Source organism: Poecilia formosa, unplaced genomic scaffold (genome assembly GCF_000485575.1).
Source record: "Poecilia formosa unplaced genomic scaffold, Poecilia_formosa-5.1.2 Scaffold40, whole genome shotgun sequence".
NCBI lineage: Eukaryota > Metazoa > Chordata > Actinopteri > Cyprinodontiformes > Poeciliidae > Poecilia > Poecilia formosa.
In genome coordinates, this window is record NW_006799979.1 from 2,849,322 (window position 1) to 2,869,241 (window position 19,920).

The window sequence follows — 19,920 nt, forward strand, 5'->3', positions numbered from 1 at the left end:
TAAGTGGTATTTCTTTCCTAACAATCTTTCTTTTAAGTTTGAATTTCCGTCACTCTCTTAATACAGTTACAAAGTCACAAAGAAAACTGAGGAGTGGAGTTTCGTTTCTGCCATTTCATTTTATGAACATGGAATTCCCCAAATGATAAAATCGTTTAAAAAAAATTCAAAATCCTGTTGTTTTTGTCAGATGCTCTGACGTAATGACGTTTCTTATCTGTCAACGTAAGAGTGTTAAGTTTCTACATGGGGACAAGCCGTAGAAAAATTGACACGTTTTTAATTTGAGTTTTATTTTAAACCTGAAACAGTGTTCAAATAATTATCTGTATTTTTTTTTACTAAGTATTTTAAATTCTTTAGCTTAATCTCATAGATTACCCTTTTACAATTTCACACCCCGACTTTTTGTTATGTTTAGTCCGGTAGAATAGGTAGTATAAATCGAGCCAACCCAGGTCCGTTGGAAAGGGGCGTTAGAAATCTGAGCAGGAATGCGTAGTTTCGTGTTTTGAGTAGCGAATAGACAGAAAACATGGAGGACAAGCGGGATGTTCAAACATCCAAACGACACGGCAGCTACAAATCGGTGTTATCTGCTGGTTCTGCCATGGCCATGGAGATTAAGCGAAAGAAAATACGCGAAAATGCTTTCTTCCTACAAAAAGAGGTAAGTTTGAAGAGACAGAGACACGGCTTTGTTATGTATGTCGTCAGGGTGTGAATTTTATTGACAAGTCACTCGATGCCCGGAGGGGGTGCAAAGTCCAATAATGCTAGCACAATGGGACCGAGATATGCGGATTTCATTGTACTATTCTAATAATATTCCCCTTTTCATCAGAATGTTTAATTGCAATATTGTAACAATTTTGCTCTTTATTTCTCGAACTTTGTTCTTGAAGGAAGCATCGGCTTCCACAGATACTCTGCATTGTGTCTACTTTGTCTTCATTTCTCTGTAACACGGTTCGAACTCGTCTGATTTTAGGCTAAATGCATGAAACGACGCCCAAGCCTTCTGAAAGACACTCTGCAGATAATAGAGGATGTTAATTTGTTGCACATTCGACAGATTTCCAAGAAGCTACATGTGCAAATTTCACTTCCTACAAGGAGAATGATGATTTCTGGGTTCCTGAAAACAATAGCTGCGTGTTTATTTATATCTTAGTCATAGTTAAGAAGCACCCTGTCATAAAGGAAGTGCATCGGGCTACAACAAAATATACGTTTTCAATTTTAGCAAGAATCCTCTTGAGTTTTTTTCTCAGAGATCATCATCAGTACTCCATTGTTGGTAGAAGACCTAACATTTCATCACCGTCTCTAATCATCCCATATGTAGTTTGTATGCTCATCTTTAGAAACAATCTAATACTTCCTACACGTGCCATTTGTAGATTGAGTTGCTCGTAATTGAGAGATGTTTGCTTTGAGTGCTACTTTTTACTTTTTTTTTTGTTTTTTTGGAACCACTGAAGAGTTGCTTGATGCCTGATAACCAATATCAAATCCATTTTTTATTAGACGAAGTCTTTAGTATGTCCAGATTTCACGTTGTCTTAATTTACGTTCTCCTACATTTGTGCTTTTGTTAATATTACTGCTTCTTTCAGGGGAATTTCTTCAAAGATGTAAATAAACATTGGTTGTCTATATCAGTCAAAAAGTGATTAACGTTAACCGATTCTGATATTGATGCCGAAATATCGTGCATCCCTAAATAAAAGGATTGGGGGGAAAAAAAACAGGTAGATTTATTTAAAATTGACTAAAAAACAATTTTCTTCAGATTTCTCAAAAAACTCTAACATTATAAAATGTTTATTGTAGCAGAGACAACCATAAAGAAGGCTTGTCTTATTCTGTTGATGTCATTTCTTGCCAAACCCAGAGAGCTCTTTTTTTCCTACAGAAAGATTAGCATGTCATCTGACCTTTAGGGTTATGTGGGTCGTTAAAGTCTTTAACAAAGCCTGGGTCACTCATCGTCAACTTTAATTCATCGTTGGCCACCGTGTCCACGTTTGTGTTACAGCCTTGTTGTGCATGTCTTAAATGTAATTCATCCTGTCCATTCAGAGTACAAACATAGAAGAGAAGCTTCAGTTTGAGACGAGAATGCGCGAGGGGGCGTACAAGCTGCTGGTGGCTTGCAGTAAACGGGAACAAGTCCTCAACGCTTCCAAGAACGTGCTGACCTGCAGCGCCAGGATCAAGGCCTACCTCGCCCAGCTGCAGCGGGAAGAAGGGGAGCGGGGCATGGTGGGAGCAGAAAGAAGGTAAAGAGTTTGGCGAAAGCTGTGGCCTCACGTAAGAGATGTGTAAAAACACAAGTTGTACGCTCCCAATACAGAGTATTAGGAAATGCTGATCTTAACTTTGAGGAGGCAAATTCTGGAGGAAGATGATGAACGGCAAAAATAGATGTGACGTTTTCAGAAAAGGACCTGTTGATTTAAGTACTGTCTGTGCTTCACAGACTCGCAGAGGGTCGTTCACCATGTCCTGGGACGGTCGCGGTTACTGGTGAGACTATTTTTAGCAAACATTTGTGGCGTAAAAAAATATTTGTCCTGCCGGATCTTCAATTTTTCCCATTTGCTGAGAGCTCTTTATAGTAAACTTCCACTTTTTTTTTCTCCCCCTTTTTCATTTACGTAGGCCTGCGCTTTCCTTTGATTTGGAGGGATTCAGACCATTTTAGTAACAGAGGAAGTATGTTCGCCCACTGCATTTAATATCTTTTTATTTACTCCCTGCACTAACACATGCTGCACCTCCTCTGTGTTCGGTAGGCTCCCGTCGGGTGGCGGCGTTCTGCCTGATGCAGATCGGCTCTGAGGTGTTTGACACTGAAATGGTCGTGGTGGACAGATCTGTCACTGACATCTGCTTTGAGGGACTCGCTCTCTTGTAAATATGTTTTGCATGTTTTATTTTCCCATTCATGCACTCGGGGAAACAAACACTTATTTTGTTTTTGTTTTAAACGATGTTTAGGGAAACTGAATATCAAAATATAACAATTTATTTTTCTTTCCACATTCAAACATTTACATTTTTTTTTAATATTCACTGACCTGTCATTTGACGGCATTACTAACCACACTATTTTTAATCATTCTCCAGTGTGTGTTGTGTGCATCTACGTACTTTACATATTTTCATTTGACTGAGATTCTTTCTTTGTAGCAAAGATGTAGTTCCCCAGTTTGAACTGAAGGTGGAGCTGTGGAGCTGTTCCATGGAGGAAGAGCTCACTTTACCGAACACGCCAAAGAAACTTGCAAAGAAGCTCCGTAACTCCTTTGGAAGGAGCTCTGGAAAGAAGCTCTGCTCCCTGCTGGACACTCCAGATCCCGACACCTTCCTGCTGGACAACCCAATACCTTCGTATGTGTTTGTATCGTCTAACAAATCCTGCACCGTCTCCTGGAGTTTCTCATTGAGATATCCGTCCCCTCCCCTCGCTGTTTTGACTCTGCAACTCTGTACAAATCTGAATGCTTTGTATGGGATTTTTCAACAGATCACTCCAAATATCCAAATAAGGCTTAAATAAATATGTGTGGTAGTCTATATTTAACCTTCAGATATTCATAGATTGTTTTATGACTATAAACGGGGTCAAATGTTTGTACTTGAATGTTCCTACATTAATCTTGTGTTGACCTGAGGGTGAAAAGTTTACAAAAATTTATTTATAGAACTCGACTGGTAGGATGAAGTGTTTTTTTGTTTTGTTTTTAAAGAAACGGTCAGTATGTTTGAAGAGTGCTCTATATTTGTGTCTACCCTCAACCAGGGGAGCCAAATACAGCCTGCTGGCCTACACAACGCTCGGTCTGCCTGATGCTGATAGCAGCTTTCAGTCTCACTCCCTCATTGTCTACCAAGGCGGTAAGAAGCAAAGACACAAACTTTATGTTATTAATAACCTGTGAAGAGTTTACTGTCTCCAGCTCATAAATTGAATCAATGTCACGATAATGATGGCTTATTCATTCATCATTTTGGTAACACTAGCAGAACTGAAAGCTACATGTACAAGTAAGAACATCCAGTTGAGGTTTTTCCTTTTCTTTTTTTTTGAGTCGTTAAGTTAGTGCTTAGGATCTTTCTTTATCTTGCTTCAGTTCAATTCAAATAACTTTATTTATCCCCAAAGGGCAATTTCAAGGCACATGAGTATTACAGATGCACTCAAGAGTGATGGCTCAGACAATAGAATTAACACATACTAAGACATAGAAATGTAGAAAGTAAAATGTTATTTTTCCATGCAAGTGTTTTTTTTGTTTGTTTTTTTTTTACAAATTTCACATCCAAAATATACTGAATCCGTTGGATAACATTGGAGAAAAGAAAAAAAAACCATAACTTGTGGGGATGACTTGTTTGATTCGTTGGCACAACTTTTTTGTGATGAAATGTACAACTTCCTCCAGCTCTGCGTACTGTTTGCGTTGAAGCTCCTGCTTTTTGGAAGCTGAATTAAGACTGAATTCCTCAGAGGTTTGTTAGGGAATATTATTGAGCAAACTGCATCATGAAGAAGAGCCGCATGCAGCAAAGGCTAACTGAGACCTTCGTCCAGTTTGATTGAGCTCTGCAANATAAACAAATAAAAGTCACCGCAGCAAAGAGTAAAGTGCAGTTGACCCAGATATAAGCTTCATACAGCGTCTTGCAAAAGTATTGACACCCCCTTGGACATTTGCACACGCGTGATTACTTTTGTAAGGCATTGTGGACCGCTGTTTCTTTTTACACCAAACTTCTTTCCGTTTGTGCTTAATTAAATTTTTACTGGTATTTTCCATGGTGCTAACAGACAAGACGTTTATTACAGATGTATTCATTTTAGCCGAAATCAAGACAAGACGCCCAAACATCTAACTGCAGTTTCAGCTGATAATGCCTTCCTGTTTGCTTGATTAATGGCTTTTAGAGTAATAAAAAAACAAAACAAAACTTAGATATAGTTCTTAACCACAAAAGAACGTGGCTAGAGGTTTGTGTAAACACAGGCTACATGCTAACATTCAAAATGCAAAAATGAAATTTGCTACAAGCTTTCAGTCAAGTGGTAAGTGGTATTTCTTTCCTAACAATCTTTCTTTTAAGTTTGAATTTCCGTCACTCTCTTAATACAGTTACAAAGTTACAAAGAAAACTGGGGAGTGGAGTTTCGTTTCTGCCATTTCATTTTATGAACATGGAATTCCCCAAATGATAAAATCGTTTAAAAAAAATTCAAAATCCTGTTGTTTTTGTCAGATGCTCTGACGTAATGACGTTTCTTATCTGTCAACGTAAGAGTGTTAAGTTTCTACATGGGGACAAGCCGTAGAAAAATTGACACGTTTTTAATTTGAGTTTTATTTTAAACCTGAAACAGTGTTCAAATAATTATCTGTATTTTTTTTTTTTTTTACTAAGTATTTTAAATTCTTTAGCTTAATCTCATAGATTACCCTTTTACAATTTCACACCCCGACTTTTTGTTATGTTTAGTCCGGTAGAATAGGTAGTATAAATCGAGCCAACCCAGGTCCGTTGGAAAGGGGCGTTAGAAATCTGAGCTGGAATGCGTAGTTTCGTGTTTTGAGTAGCGAATAGACAGAAAACATGGAGGACAAGCGGGATGTTCAAACATCCAAACGACACGGGAGCTACAAATCGGTGTTATCTGCTGGTTCTGCCATGGCCATGGAGATTAAGCGAAAGAAAATACGTGAAAATGCTTTCTTCCTACAAAAAGAGGTAAGTTTGAAGAGACAGAGACACGGCTTTGTTATGTATGTCGTCAGGGTGTGAATTTTATTGACAAGTCACTCGATGCCCGGAGGGGGTGCAAAGTCCAATAATGCTAGCACAATGGGACCGAGATATGCGGATTTCATTGTACTGTTCTAATAATATTCCCGTTTTCATCAGAATGTTTAATTGCAATATTGTAACAGTTTTGCTCTTTATTTCTCGAACTTTGTTCTTGAAGGAAGCATCGGCTTCCACAGATACTCTGCATTGTGTCTACTTTGTCTTCATTTCTCTGTAACACGGTTCGAACTCGTCTGATTTTAGGCTAAATGCATGAAACGACGCCCAAGCCTTCTGAAAGACACTCTGCAGATAATAGAGGATGTTAATTTGTTGCACATTCGACAGATTTCCAAGAAGCTACATGTGCAAATTTCACTCCCTACAAGGAGACTGATGATTTCTGGGTTCTTGAAAACAATAGCTGCGTATTTATTTATATCTTAATCATAGTTAATAAGCACCCTGTCATAAAGGAAATGCATCGGGCTACAACAAAATATACGTTTTCAATTTTAGCAAGAATCCTCTTGAGTTTTTTTTCTCAGAGATCATCATCAGTACTCCATTGTTGGTAGAAGACCTAACTTTTCATCACGGTCTCTAATCATCCCATGTGTAGTTTGTATGCTCATCTTTAGAAACAATCTAATACTTCCTACACGTGCCATTTGTAGATTGAGTTGCTCGTAATTGAGAGATGTTTGCTTTGAGTGCTACTTTTTACTTTTTTTTTTGTTTTTTTGGAACCACTGAAGAGTTGCTTGATGTCTGATAACCAATATCAAATCCATTTTTTATTAGACGAAGTCTTTAGTAGGTCCAGATTTCATGTTGTCTTAATTTACGTTCTCCTACATTTGTGCTTTTGTTAATATTACNCATAACTTGTGGGGATGACTTGTTTGATTCGTTGGCACAACTTTTTTGTGATGAAATGTACAACTTCCTCCAGCTCTGCGTACTGTTTGCGTTGAAGCTCCTGCTTTTTGGAAGCTGAATTAAGACTGAATTCCTCAGAGGTTTGTTAGGGAATATTATTGAGCAAACTGCATCATGAAGAAGAGCCGCATGCAGCAAAGGCTAACTGAGACCTTCGTCCAGTTTGATTGAGCTCTGCAAAGAATGGGCAACGTTTTCAGTCTGTAGAGACGTGCTGCAAAAAAAAACAAACAAAAAAAACAACAACAACGTCTTAACGGTAAAAGATGGTTATGTAAAATACTGACTACAATGCGCACACCACACATCAATTTTATTTGAAATAAGTTTCGTAAACCTTGCAACACCTTCATTCCACTTTACAAACATGCCCTACTCTGTTTCAGGTTGCCACATTACATGTTGGTGACGCATAGTAAAATTTCTGTTTGTAACTTCATAAAATCTAAAAAAAAAAAAAAGAAAAAAAAGTGACCCGTATTTACATACTTTTGTAATATTAGGAATGTTTGAAACCCCTGTTATGAAATGGGGCAGCATTACAGGAACAGATCATTTGAGATTGCAGCAATTATAATGAGATCTACTTTGTGTCGTTATTTCGATTCTGTACGTTTTGACCAACAGCTCCGAACGTTAATATTTTCTTGTTTCTTTTTTTTTTTTTTTTTTTTTCTTTTTCTTCATCCTCACAGCTGAGTGGTCATCCTGGCTTCCTCTGTACGGCAACCTGTGCTGCCGCTTAGTGGCGCAGCCGGCCTGCATGACACAGAGCGCCATGAGTGGCTATCTGAGTCAGAAGGTGCGTTGACGGCTTTCACTGTTACGTCACGTAGTAGGAGTGAGTCCTGGTCTGGATTGTGCAATCATTCTGTTTTTGTTTCTCTGTTGATTTCCAGCAAAGTGTGCAGGGGGTGAACCGCTGCTGCAATCTCTACTGTCTGCTGAGCGCCGGCTTTTTGTCCTGTTACTTCACCCCTGAAGAAATCGATGCCAAAGTGCAGCCCACTCTTAATGTGCCAATCAATAATGTGAGAGAGCGGAATATAAAACATATATATATAGATATATAGATATAGAGAGAGTGAGAGAGAGAGAGTAAAGAATCAATTTTTCTTGGTCTCACTTCAGGTTTTTCCTTAACATTTCTCAACCAAGCCTACATTAATTACTCAGATCCTATTAGGGTGTTTGCAGTTTTTCCCCCTGAATTAATCTTGGTGTGCAATCCCAGCTTTGTCTTTTACCACTAGAGTAAAAAGCTTACATACACTTCACTTATCACAGTCATTAATGTCAGATTATATCTGGAGGACGTTGATGCATCTGCACTGTTCCTTTTTAGGGTGGAATAATTGTACAGCAAACACCTTCAACACATTTTGAAAACGTGTATTGCGTGCACAAGTTTGACGTTCTCTATGTAGTCATACCTCTTTCTAGTCACCAGATGGTCAAAATTTTGCCTGCAGGCTCAAATATAATAATAATAATAATAATTAATGGGTTAAATATAGGACTGGACCACTTCGCTTTGTGTCAACCATCACTCTCTTGTAGAGCACTTTTTCATGGAACTATGGAAACCAAAAAAAATGCAATCATATAGTGAGAAAACGGTAAAAATCTAAATTACCAAAAAAAAAAAAGTATAGTATAAATAAAAAATATAAATTCATAATGCCACCGACACCACGCTTGACATTTGCTTCAGCGTTCTTATGCCTGAAAGCCTCACCAATCCACAAATGAATCTTTAAAAGTCCAAAATGACTCTCATTCCTGCCGGTGGTGAGTTTATGCAAACTTGTTACCGAATCCTGCAGTGGGATCAAAAATTAAACAGAGATTGTTGTTGTTGTTGTTGTTTTTTTCTTTGTTTCTTTTTTTTTTTTTCAGCCTGTTGTAAGTTATGTGTCGTATCTGCAGGAGACCCGCATTTGTGTGCTGGACAAACAGTCAGGCGGTCGCAAATCCAAGAGTTTGTCCATCATCAACCCTTCACCCGAGGGATCTCAGAGTGTCGTGTTCACAGCAGACACCAGGGAGGAGCTGGAGGAATGGATCGACTGCCTCCACCAGCACCTCTACGACCAAAGTGAGTGTGGCCCCTGCGAGCGGACAGACTTGCGGGCTTGCATTCAGATAACGGGGTGTCCGCGCAGCCTTAAAAAGTCTTAAATTCATCAGAGTTGGAAGTTGGCTTTTAATACGCCAATGGCAGGTCTTTAATTTTGTTGTGACGGGACTATTTAATCTTGCATGGTTTTATTTTTCTCGGACTTTTCTGTCAGGTAAACGCTAATAAGCACTGTGTTCTGTGACTCGAGGCAGTTGTGGCTACTGCTAACTAGCTGCTAATTAAGATACCCTGGCAAACTAGCATTTTTGCACCTATAATGGGGAAAGCGTGAATTTATCGCCAGTTGGCTGTGCAAATTTCTTCTTCTTATCTTAACTGGCTCACTTCTGCCACCAAGCCATGCAGTTCATTCTGTGTGAAAAAGCTCAGCACTACTATTATGTAAAATACACAGTTATCTTTTGCACATTTCTGTCTTAAATGTCACTGTTACTGGTCTTAAAAAGTGTTAAATGTGGTGTTGGTGAAACCCTGAATGAAGATGGTAACATGATTAGATCGTCTGGACGAGAGCAGAATGCAGACACTTGAATGAATAGAAACTGTCATGTCTGCCCTTATTTATGACCAGGCCAGTGGCTCCACTGCTGCGACCGCCTAATGAAAATTGAGGTCGCATCACCACGGAAACCATCGCTTTTCCTCACCAAGCAGGCCGACTCTGTTTACGACGACCTCAGTGAGTACAATAATTTGAATTAGACGCTGAAGTGAGGTGGTGGCAAGCTGATATTGGGCTGCAGCTTTTAGTGAGGGGGGAAAAAAAAAAGTATTTCATTTAAAATAATACGTGCCATTACTCCACAAAATGTGTTTTCATTCCAAAGATGATGCATGCAAATGAAATCCTTTTACATGCAAATGAGAAAAGTGGAATGTGTGCTTCCACGTCCTCTGAGGGTTATATTGTTTGCACATCAGACACGGAGAGAGAGAGGAAAAAAAAAAAAGTGTTGTTTCATCTATAAATTTCCTTCATTGTTAGTTAACTTAATATTTCCTGCAGGTATAAATTCGCCCAACAAGTTTGAGAGCATCACAGACATAATCCACAGTAAAATCGAAGAGACAGATGGCCGCTTCCTGATTGGGCAAGAGGAGGAGAGGGAGCCCCCTAACTGGTCCTCTCTGTTCGATGGGTCCCACCCTGTGGTGGTGGAGAAGAGCGTTCTGTCCCAGAGCAAAACCTCCACCCCCTGTGCAAGCCCCAGCACCGGCTCCACGCCCCTGGGCAACAAAAAGCGCCGCGCTCCACCTCCTCCTTCCGACGTGAAGCCCTTCGCTAACCCCACCCGTCCGGACAGGCCCCCCCTGCCCTCCTCTCTGCTTCATCGTCCTCTTCCTCCGAACCAGGAGAAGGAGAACTCCGGCGCGTGCGCTTCCCGCCCAGCCGTCAGGTCCAAAACAGGCCGGCCCTCGCTGGACGCCAAGTTCTCCGCCATCATCCAGCAGCTCCAGCGGAACAACGCCGGGGGCGCGGCGGCTCCAAGCCGGAAGATCGCCCCGCTGGCCGTCCTCGACGTGCAGCCGCAGGGTCCGCCTCAGCCTTCGCTCCAGCAGTCGGACGTCCAGAACCACAGCGTCCAGATGCCTCAGGATGCAGCTGATGATGTGTTTGTCCGAGCCTACAGCGGTCCCGGTCCCGGTTCTGGGCCCATTCCGGCACCACGCAGCAAACTGAGGAAGTCGCTCAGAGAGAGGATGAATCTCAAAGCTTTGTGATCTAAACCCCTTTTTTTTTCCAAAAAAATCTTTTCACTTCCAGCCAGACGTTTTACACACACTCATCGATGCATGAATGTCGTATTGAGAGGTTCTTTGACTTAAAATTAATAAAACATGAATGATTTTCCACGTAGAATTGGGTGCAAAACTTTGAATTTACTGTATGTTTTCTCTGAGTCACACAGGGCCAAAGTTCTACATGCAGGGTTAAATTATATAGAAACACCTTCAGTAATATTTGACTAAATATCCTGACATGTTGATAAGAAACCACACAATATCTGTTGCCATTATCACATTTCTGCTATTTGGAGTGGATATATAATAACTTTTCTTATCAGAGATCCACAAGTTGCTACTTGCTAACCAAGGCCCAGCTTCTCACCAGATAATGGTGAAAATGAGTTTAGATGGACTAGAGAAAATCTACAATAAATTCAAACTTGTTCACCTGAATGTTTTCAAAAAAAAAAAAAAAATCAACTTTCACCAAGAATGGTTCACATGAAAAGCTGAGGAGGTGAAAACTCACGCATGTGAACTTGTTAGGTAGAAATGTGTAGAAAATCAGAAATGAAATTAGAAAATTTAGAAATGCATTTGTTGAAATTGTGCGTCTGTAGCTCGTCACTTGCACAAATAACTGTGATAAAACCACTTTATCTGATTCAAGTAGCATTAAAATCAGACACTTTTATTGCATCTCAGTTAAGACTATTTCATATGACGGTTTTTCTTAAATAAGCACAAAAGTTGAAACTATATACCGTATTTACTAGAATTAGCAGATAAACCTTTATAAAAATGTTTGATGGATTAAAAAAAGTAGTCATTAATGTTAGGTATTCATCTGAAATTTGTTAGAGAATTCAAATCTAGAGATTAAGATACATAAAGGGGAAAGATGAATTTATTTTTTTATTTTATTTTGTTTTATGGGAAGTGGTGGATTTTTAGTTTAACCAACCCTGACCAGGAAGTGGCTGTCAGACATTCGACCGTTTTTCGATCAGTGAGTGAATAAAGTCGGAACATTACTAGGTGGCGCTGGCAACGAAACCCTTTTGTGTGGAAGGTTTTAACAGGGAAGACGACTAAAATTTGGCAACTTTTATTTCATGTGGAGTGTTTAAAATTGAGGTCAGAAGAACTCTATTAGATGTCAGAAGCTACTCAAAAGGAAGCTACATTTTCAGTGACGAGTCTGCGGTTTATTTATGGCCCTAGAAAGGAGGATGGTTGCGAAAGTCACTTTTTATTATTACTTTAAACTGTCAACTTTGCCAAATTTACAAAATGTTGGGAGTCTTTTAAAATGCTCAGCAGTAAGAACAGGATACCGTTATGTAAGCAATATGCAGACTGCTGCTTGCATTTAATAATGCTAACCATTCTAAACACTAATATGCAAAGAGTTAAAAAAAAAAAAAGAAACAGTAAAACCTAAATTGACAGTGATTCCTGTTGCGTTTTTATATACAGCAGTAATGAGATGCTGTATATATTATTGTTCCAACAGTGAAACTAGAACTGCTTGGTATTTGTCAGTTTGGTTAAAGCTTTACAGAAATTGCCACACAAAACTGATTATTGCTTCTAATAAACTCCTGAATTGTAACATTAATATAAACACAATCAAACGATCACTCTGCTAATACAACACACCGTACAGGTCCTGAGCCATAACATTACCGCCTAAATCTCGGCGCCATTTAGATGCTGCACTGATGGATCTTCACTTTGCTTTGTTCCTTCATGTGGCTTAACCCCACATGTGAGACGGCGTGCTTCGGTTGAGCTGAAACAGAAAGCGTTCCCTCAGCTCTGCGACATGAAAAGTTTCACAAATGCACTTAATTTAAGTTGATCCATCTGGGTAACGTGGGGGGGACAAGCCGGTGCTTTTGGAGCTATTGACGTCCTCCACTTACTGTGACGACTTTATGACCACTGCAGCTCGCTTTAAGGAAAGCCAAATTGTAAGCTAGTAATGTGACTTCTCTGCTCCCATCCTCCCCCCCTCCTCGTCCTCCTCGAGGTCTTTAATAGAGTAACCTTGTTTTTTAGTGGCTGCGCAGTACGTCTAACATAATTTAACATAGCAGCCAATAAATGCTCTGAACATAATTGAATGAATGGGTCTTTTGAGTGGCCTGAATAATGAATGTCCTTGTGCACTTGTTTTGAGCGTACCCAGTACTACAAGCCCCTAAATATTCCAGCCACTTAATGGCATTGTGTTGAAGAATGGCCGTCGTAATTGCATGCGGAGTACAAAACATCGCTGAAACTACCTGAAAACACGAGGCAGGACGAGGGAAAGCTATAGAAGCTATTTTTATTTTCCTCCCGCTGTTATCCTGCAAATTCATTTCAATAGTAGAGAAAGGTTAAAGCTTTAGGAGGCAAACGGGAATGCCGTTCATTATTTAGCAATTTGCTAGATGTATCTTATATTTACTGTGAATCACCTGGTGGTTTCTGTACTGCACATTCTTCGGAAAACAAAATAGTTTTTTCTTCAGAATGTGAAACTTTTTGGGACAAAAGAAAGACTGTGATAGATTTCTGCATTATTATTATTATATTTTTACACAATTTGCTGCACAGGCAACGCCAGTACTGGAATGCTGCCACTATCAAAAATAGTTGTAGTAAAGGGGTACAGCGAATTGAAAAAGTAGTTTTCAACTATAACGACTGTAATAAAAGTGAATATTTGTAGTTTGTTCTTATGACTGAAATGTGTCTTTACAAATGTCATTTTTATGCTTCTTTTTGTATCAGTCTTGCATTAGTAGTTTATAGTTTCCATGTGATATAAAAGTATATTTAGATCGTAGGTGTCGTTTCTCAGAAAGTGCAATCGCTTCTCGCTGTTGTCTTGGCAGCTATAACCGTGTTTGTTTTAGGAAAAAAAAAAAAAATACTGCTGATCTGCAATAAAGCGACCTACATTCCACCCCGGTGAGGCTGCTTTTTTTTCTTTACTTTTACTGAGCTCTGGAAGTATTACAGAATATTTTTTCATGTTAAAAGTTTACCAGAGGGTGGCAATAAAAGTCAAAGCACAGCTTTTATTGCACCCCAGTACACACGCCATAGAAATGCTACATGCACTGGCGCATTTGCTCAATGCAGCAAATGCTGAAGAGGCTTTTCTGGCCGGGAGCCCAGAAATGGCCTGTTGTGAAGATTAAAGCTGGTGGAATCTCAGACAAATAATGCTGTCACAATAATAAAACGCCATTCACACAGCATTTACTAAGGGGGGGAGGAATGGAATAATGTTAACACACTGGTGTTGCATACCAGTTTATATGGTCCTTGCATTTTATAGTGCTTTATAAAAGAATTTATACCCTTGTACTTTTACACATTCTATTGCTTTATAACCATTTACTCTTATTTTATTGGGTTTGTGTGTGATGGATCAACACAAAATAGTGCATAATTGTTGAGTGGAAGCAAAACAGTTGGCTGATTAAAGATTTGGACACCATAACGTTTCGATCCAAGATTCCCCAAATGGATAAAGATTTGTGGTCGCAACTTGTCAAAAGCTGTGTGTGTAAGAAACTGATGAAACGTGTACTGATAGTAAAATATTTTAATTAAATATACAGGAGGTCATATCATACAAAATGTCTTTATTTTTTGTTTCGCTGCCAGCTGGATGATTGGTAAACAGATGGCTATGGTATCAAAAAACAGTTTCAGGATGCACAACATAAAAAAAAATAATAAAAATGAAAGGACAACAAATAATAAAAAAACAAGAAGCGTATCCTAAATCTTAATTTGTAGTGTTGTTTGAGCCTAACATAAAACAGCAAAAAAAAGGGACACATCTAGTTTGTGTAACCAACTTTTATACTGTTCTTTTTTTTTTTTTTTTGTTTTTTTTTCTTCTTTTTTTGCTATTTACAGATTATAACAGTTTATATGAGAACAACCACGCAGTGCTATCTACAGTGCTATTTACACAGATATTAAGACAAAAAAGAGAGAGAGAGTTTGCCGTGAGTAGTTCCCTCCGTGTGAATGTTCTGTACAGGAGCCAGCTTACCTACACACAGCAATGTACAGTACTAGAATCAGTAATGAATGTCTAAGTGTTCAGCAAAATTGTAGATGTTTACAGCTAAAAAAAAAAACATTTTTCCTCGCTTTAAACAGCAAAAGAAATGTTCTCTGTGTATTTCAGCTATCCTGGATTGCAATTATAGTGGTTGTAAAAAGCCAGTGCAGGTGTTGACTTTGCACCTCGGAGCTACGGAGCACGGTAGGAATACTTTATGGAGTTTGGTACCTTTTTCATCGCGGCTAGAGAACATGCCCTGCAGATGACAAGACACTGAACCTGTGTCTTCATCAGCTGTTTTTTTCCTAAACTGGCTGTTGTTAAAAGAACAAAGCGACAAAACCAAAATCGAATCTACAGTTACACTTTGAAATCCTACCTTTTAAGTCTGGTGTCTCGAAGTGTGCCAAGTTGATTGATAACGTCTGGATACTGCATTTGGACACGAGAGTGACAGTAAAATCGACATTCCTACCCTGCTACAGGAGATATACCTTAATAAGCGTAGTGCTAACTCTAATCCAAGACTGTGAAAGGCACAGATATTTTGCAAAGCAGTAATATCCTAAGTGACAACATTCCTATCAACTCATATATTAAAAGAGTCTGTCAAGAAAATGAAGCGTTTCAAGTCAGGAACGAAAATATGAAATGCAGATTTTTTTTTTCTTCCTTTTCTTCTTCCTTGTGTGGAGCATTCCACAGCAGACGGCTGCTTCATTACGCTGTTCCTGCAGACGCAAAACGAGCCACAACAGTTTACCTGCCACAAAAATGTTCCGAGGTCGAACCACTTTCATCACAGACGGTGAAACATCCACGATTCGCGAGCAGATGCGAACGCGTCACAGGAAGATGCGTTTAAAAACAACAAAAGACGAACCTGAATTTTGCAAAAAGAGCGACTCTACAGTACATCTGTTGCACACAGCACCTCTGAATGTGGTCGTGATGAAACTGTTCGTGTTAAGCAGCGCCACAGCGGGTGTTAACATTTATCCCAATCAGTCCACTCCAGCTGGATTTACTGTGGCACAAACAAGGAACAGAGTTCAGCGTGGAGACATGTAAACAGACACAACATCACTGGCTGCCTGGAGAGAAATAACAAATGATTCAGCTGTTTTATTTTGGTAGCAATTAGGCATGGGCTGGTTACTGGTTTTAAAAAAAAGTTGTGATTTCAAAATAGCAAACCGTTTTTTGTCATCCTGCTTCTAAAGTCAAGAATCTTTTCAATGGAGATGCTAAAGTGACCAATTTTCTCTTAACTTTTGTGGCCTACAGACCCGGGAAAAAAAACAGAGAGCTCTGAAAACAGCATTTCTACATGTATCACAGTTAATAAAATACAGTAATGTGAAAGACTGTAGAGTATGTCAAGGCATATGAAAGCTGTGATTGAAAATATTGCAAAATTAGGCGGTCTCTTAATTTGTTTCCAGGCCTGTAAATCAACACAGTTCTGTCCCTCCCCCACCTAATGCTGTGCACTACCAGTTAGCTGGTTGACAGAAGGCTGCTACACTTTACCCTCAGTTAAAAGTAAGACAAATTTTGGTGTTTGAAATATTTCCATTATGAAAAACACTTAACACTTGCAAAACCACGGTTGCCAAGCTACCAAGCTGCATTTCTGCTAAGACACTGATTGCAAACTCTACCAGAGCAGTTAGCCTGACTAATTAATCAGTACTATGCACAGTAAGCTCTTAAAAACTTAGTGTTTGTTATGTATTTTTATTCATTTGGTATTAAAATCAAAATGATAAATGAATGGTTCAGGTACAGGGAAGCGTGAATTAGTTGTGCTAGTTAATGCTAGTCAAATAATTCTTTTTAACACTCATGGGGCACGTTGTGCTAAAGTGTGCGGGGAGAGAACAGCTTTCCTGACTCTAGCCTCGAATGAGCTTTGTCGCTTCTGAACAGAAACAGTCTTAAAGGGATCCCTGGGTATTTAATCCAGTAGTGTCAGCCACCAATCAGACACTGTCGTCGTGGGATGTTGTTGGACGGACATGAACAGAGGCGTATTTTTTTTGGGAACAGGTTTGAAGGCGCTAATGTGTGTTGCCCTAGCTGGATAATATCTGTAACAATGAACTTAAAACTTTTGCAGCAGTCGGAAAAATACAATGCTTTTCTGTTTTGAATGAAATAAGTTAGATTATGGTGCAGAGTTCTGCTTTATTTTTGTGTAAATACTGTGAAACTGTGGTACTGTTACTTAAACTAACGGTCCTCTAAGGATCTCATACCGACCCATGCCCGTTTGCAAAAACATACATACTGAGGTTAAGAGTTTGTATTTCATTGTCATGTTACTTTTAGTGTTTTTAGGCAACTAAGTTTAGCCCTCAGACACAGTAAACAAATGGCTTTTCTCTACTTCCCTCAACTTCTCACGTTCCAGAGCAACAAACCTGACTCGTGGGTCACTGAAAGCGACAAGCTGATTTGTGAGCATAATACACACGAGCATTGTGCAAATAGGGTTACAAAAGCAACAACAAGATACAGTAAGAGGTGATAAAAAATAAAGAACAGTGCAAGATATAAAAATCAAGGCATACACAGTTAGAAAACAAAAATTTAATTTGCAGTCCGAGTGATGGATTTAGCAGTTTGTCATCGGCAAAACGTACGATCAGAGTTTTGCCTTGACTCGAGCCACAATGTGAATGAAAATAAGCCGACACAGTTTCAACAATGAGAAGACGAAAAAAAAAAAAGAAAAAAGAAGTGTTTTCTCTCCCTCAAAGTCTGGTGCTGGGGTGTACCGACGATAGCTGAGGTGGGGGGAGGGTCGAGAGAGGGTAGAGGTGGTGCAACAGCTCTCCGTACAGTGCCGCCCCGCCCGGGTACCTGTAGAGGTGGTGGGGGCTTGGGCTGGAGGCTAGCAGCTGCCTGTGGAGCATCATGGAGTGGATGGTGAAGGGGGGCATCAGCGGCGACACGGCTGACTGGCTTTTCAGGTACTGCAGGCCCGGGTGCTGCTGGAGGCCATCCTGGGCGCCTGGTGACACCAGCGTGCCGTGCGGGTAAATGCCAGCGTAGAGGGGCGCGGTGTGGGGCGGGGGGTAGGCGGTTGCAGAGTGGCCCTCGGGGAGATGATTGTTGAGGTGAATGGCGTGGGCTGGCTCAGCAGGTTTCAGCTCCTCCGGGTCGCTCCGTCGGACTGCGCTGGCCGGGTGAATAGGGGTCACCACTCGCACCTTCCTCTCCGGGGCGTCTTCGCTGTCGGCCTCCACCAGGCTCCGCTTACTGGGCCGAATGGGACTGTTGAGAGACAGTTCGCCTGAGGCTTTGGGGCTGGGAAACGACTGAGAAGTATCTGGTGAGCTTTGTTTGGGGGTAGAGATTGTCATAGGCGAGACTCTGCACGCCTTAGGATGGGAATCCAAACCGTGGTGCATGATGGGATAGGAGAGACTACAGAAAGAGGGCTTGGAAAAGGAGGAAACCCTTTGAGATAGAGGTTTAGAAATAGAAAAGTCTCTGGGCTCGTCGTCAGCCTCTCCGTTCTCTCCTTGCGTCTGAGTCCTGTCACCGTAGTGAGATCTGTACACCAACCCTTCCTGCTCCAGACCGGCACAGACAAAGCTCTGGCCGCCCTCGCGCTCCCTGCTGTAGTGCTCTCTCCGCTCTCCGCCAGGAAAGCCAGCCATTCTCTCTTGGCTCAGGCAGCTCTCAGTCTGTCTGTACAAGCTGTGAAGGTGAGGGGATGAGTAGCAGTCCCCTGTGTAGCTCCTGCACTGCGCGACTGGACCTGGGAGGATTTTCTCCCCGGCGGTCTCCACGCAGTCCTGGGTTTGGGTTCTGGTAAGGTACGGCTGCCACGGCACGCTCGCCTGCGGCTGAATCTGATGGCTCGTCCGGCTGTAAGAGTCCGACAGCTCCGCCGCAGAGATCCTCTCCGACTGCCCTCCGCCGGTGTGTTGGTGAGCCTTGCTGCTTTGTGCGTGCTGGATCACTGACGGCCTGAATATGGGCGAGACCTCGGGGATGCTGTCGGATGCACCCTGGTACCTTTGTCCCAGCAACTCCTCTTCACTCTTTCTTTTCTCCTTCTCTCGATCACCTCGATGGAGAGAGGACACGGCTGCGGGGGGTGGAGACTGAAGAGAGGAGAAGGAGTACGGGTTGGACTCGCACACCTGGGACAGGAGCTTCTTTTTAGCCAACGGAGACATGACCCCCTGGTTGGCTTTGCAATAGACGGCTGTCTGGGTCGACTCCTTCTTCATCGCCACGTAGTCGTCCTTCTCCGAGTAAGAATCTGTGCTCAAATCTATACACTGTCCCTCCACCTGCTTACACATGGGCAACACTTTGCCCACTCTGCCGCCGTGATTCTCAATGCAGTCTTTGACCTTGGAGAAGTGCTCAGGCAGAGCCACATGTCCAGCAGCTTTAGTCTGATCCCAGCGGGGAAGCAGGTAAGAAGTTTTTGGAATGAAATGCCCTTCGGTCTGCTGTTCGCCTGCGAGCTTCGCTTGGAGCGCCTCGCTGATCTGCCTCCACTCTGGTTGGGCGGAAGGCCCCGTGTGGAGGGAGAAACCACTGTGGGGCGGTCTGCAGTCAGACTCTTTGAGGCAGAGCAAGGACGGCTGCTCCACGGCCAGCGACTCCTCTTTCTTCAGGGTGACATGTAACTCTTCCTCCTCTATTACAATCGGTTCGTCTTGAAGAGCGGCGTCGATTTTTATGGCTGTGGAGATCTCGTGGTTGTCTTCTTTCACCTTTGACTCCTGCATGTGAGAAAGGACAGATTAACACTGCGATACATTATCTAATAATCCATCAACTAAAGAAAAAAACATTCACGGGAAGGAAGGCAGAAAATTCAGTATGAAACAATCACTTCTTTCAAATTTTCCGAATATTAAAAGTCCAGTCATGCCTAATAACAAATACAATCGTTTACACTTTAATTTATTGACCTAGGATGTTTTATCTTTAAAAATGACTATATTTTTACCTGTTTTGAGCCAAGTGAGCTTTACATTTAGGTTGAACTATCATTCTTAAACTGGCTGTAAAATACCACAAACTACTATTTTTGAAAATCTTAAGAGGACAAAGGTACCACAGTTCACACACTGTGCTTTGAAGAGTCTGTATTTAGTCTAGGACGATCCGTAATTTAATTACCAAGTCCAAGAGTTTTGTATTTTGAAAAATAGGTTAGTGA

General features: G+C 41.0%; 2 protein-coding genes across 2 annotated transcripts in view; one reads left to right on the forward strand and one right to left on the reverse strand.

Annotated features, from left to right (window-relative positions):
- Positions 1–458: 458 nt before the first annotated feature.
- On the forward strand, positions 459–13,601 carry rtkn2 (rhotekin 2). The gene is made up of 12 exons (XM_007551202.2): positions 459–670; positions 2,086–2,285; positions 2,486–2,532; positions 2,668–2,721; positions 2,802–2,919; positions 3,199–3,399; positions 3,812–3,906; positions 7,467–7,573; positions 7,671–7,802; positions 8,701–8,869; positions 9,486–9,593; positions 9,921–13,601. The coding sequence occupies exons 1-12, from the start codon at positions 536–538 to the stop codon at positions 10,634–10,636; spliced, it is 2,082 nt and encodes a 693-aa protein (XP_007551264.1). The 5' UTR covers positions 459–535; the 3' UTR covers positions 10,637–13,601.
- A 636-nt stretch (positions 13,602–14,237) lies between these two features.
- The window catches only part of arid5b (AT-rich interaction domain 5B), a 103,183-nt gene continuing 97,500 nt past the window's right edge, over positions 14,238–19,920 (reverse strand). Inside the window, exon 10 of the mRNA XM_007551203.2 lies at positions 14,238–19,477. Within this exon, the coding sequence (XP_007551265.1) occupies positions 17,483–19,477 (1,995 nt within the window). The 3' untranslated portion in view covers positions 14,238–17,482. The remainder of the gene's footprint in view (positions 19,478–19,920) is intronic.

Bases quoted from the DNA above. Each gene is read 5' to 3' on its own strand.
- rtkn2 (XM_007551202.2), top strand. From the start codon at position 536: ATGGAGGACAAGCGGGATGTTCAAACATCCAAACGACACGGCAGCTAC. The intron at 2,920-3,198 runs GTAAATATGTTT...CTTTCTTTGTAG, and splicing joins TTTGAGGGACTCGCTCTCTT to CAAAGATGTAGTTCCCCAGT. The intron at 7,803-8,700 runs GTGAGAGAGCGG...TCGTATCTGCAG, and splicing joins TTAATGTGCCAATCAATAAT to GAGACCCGCATTTGTGTGCT.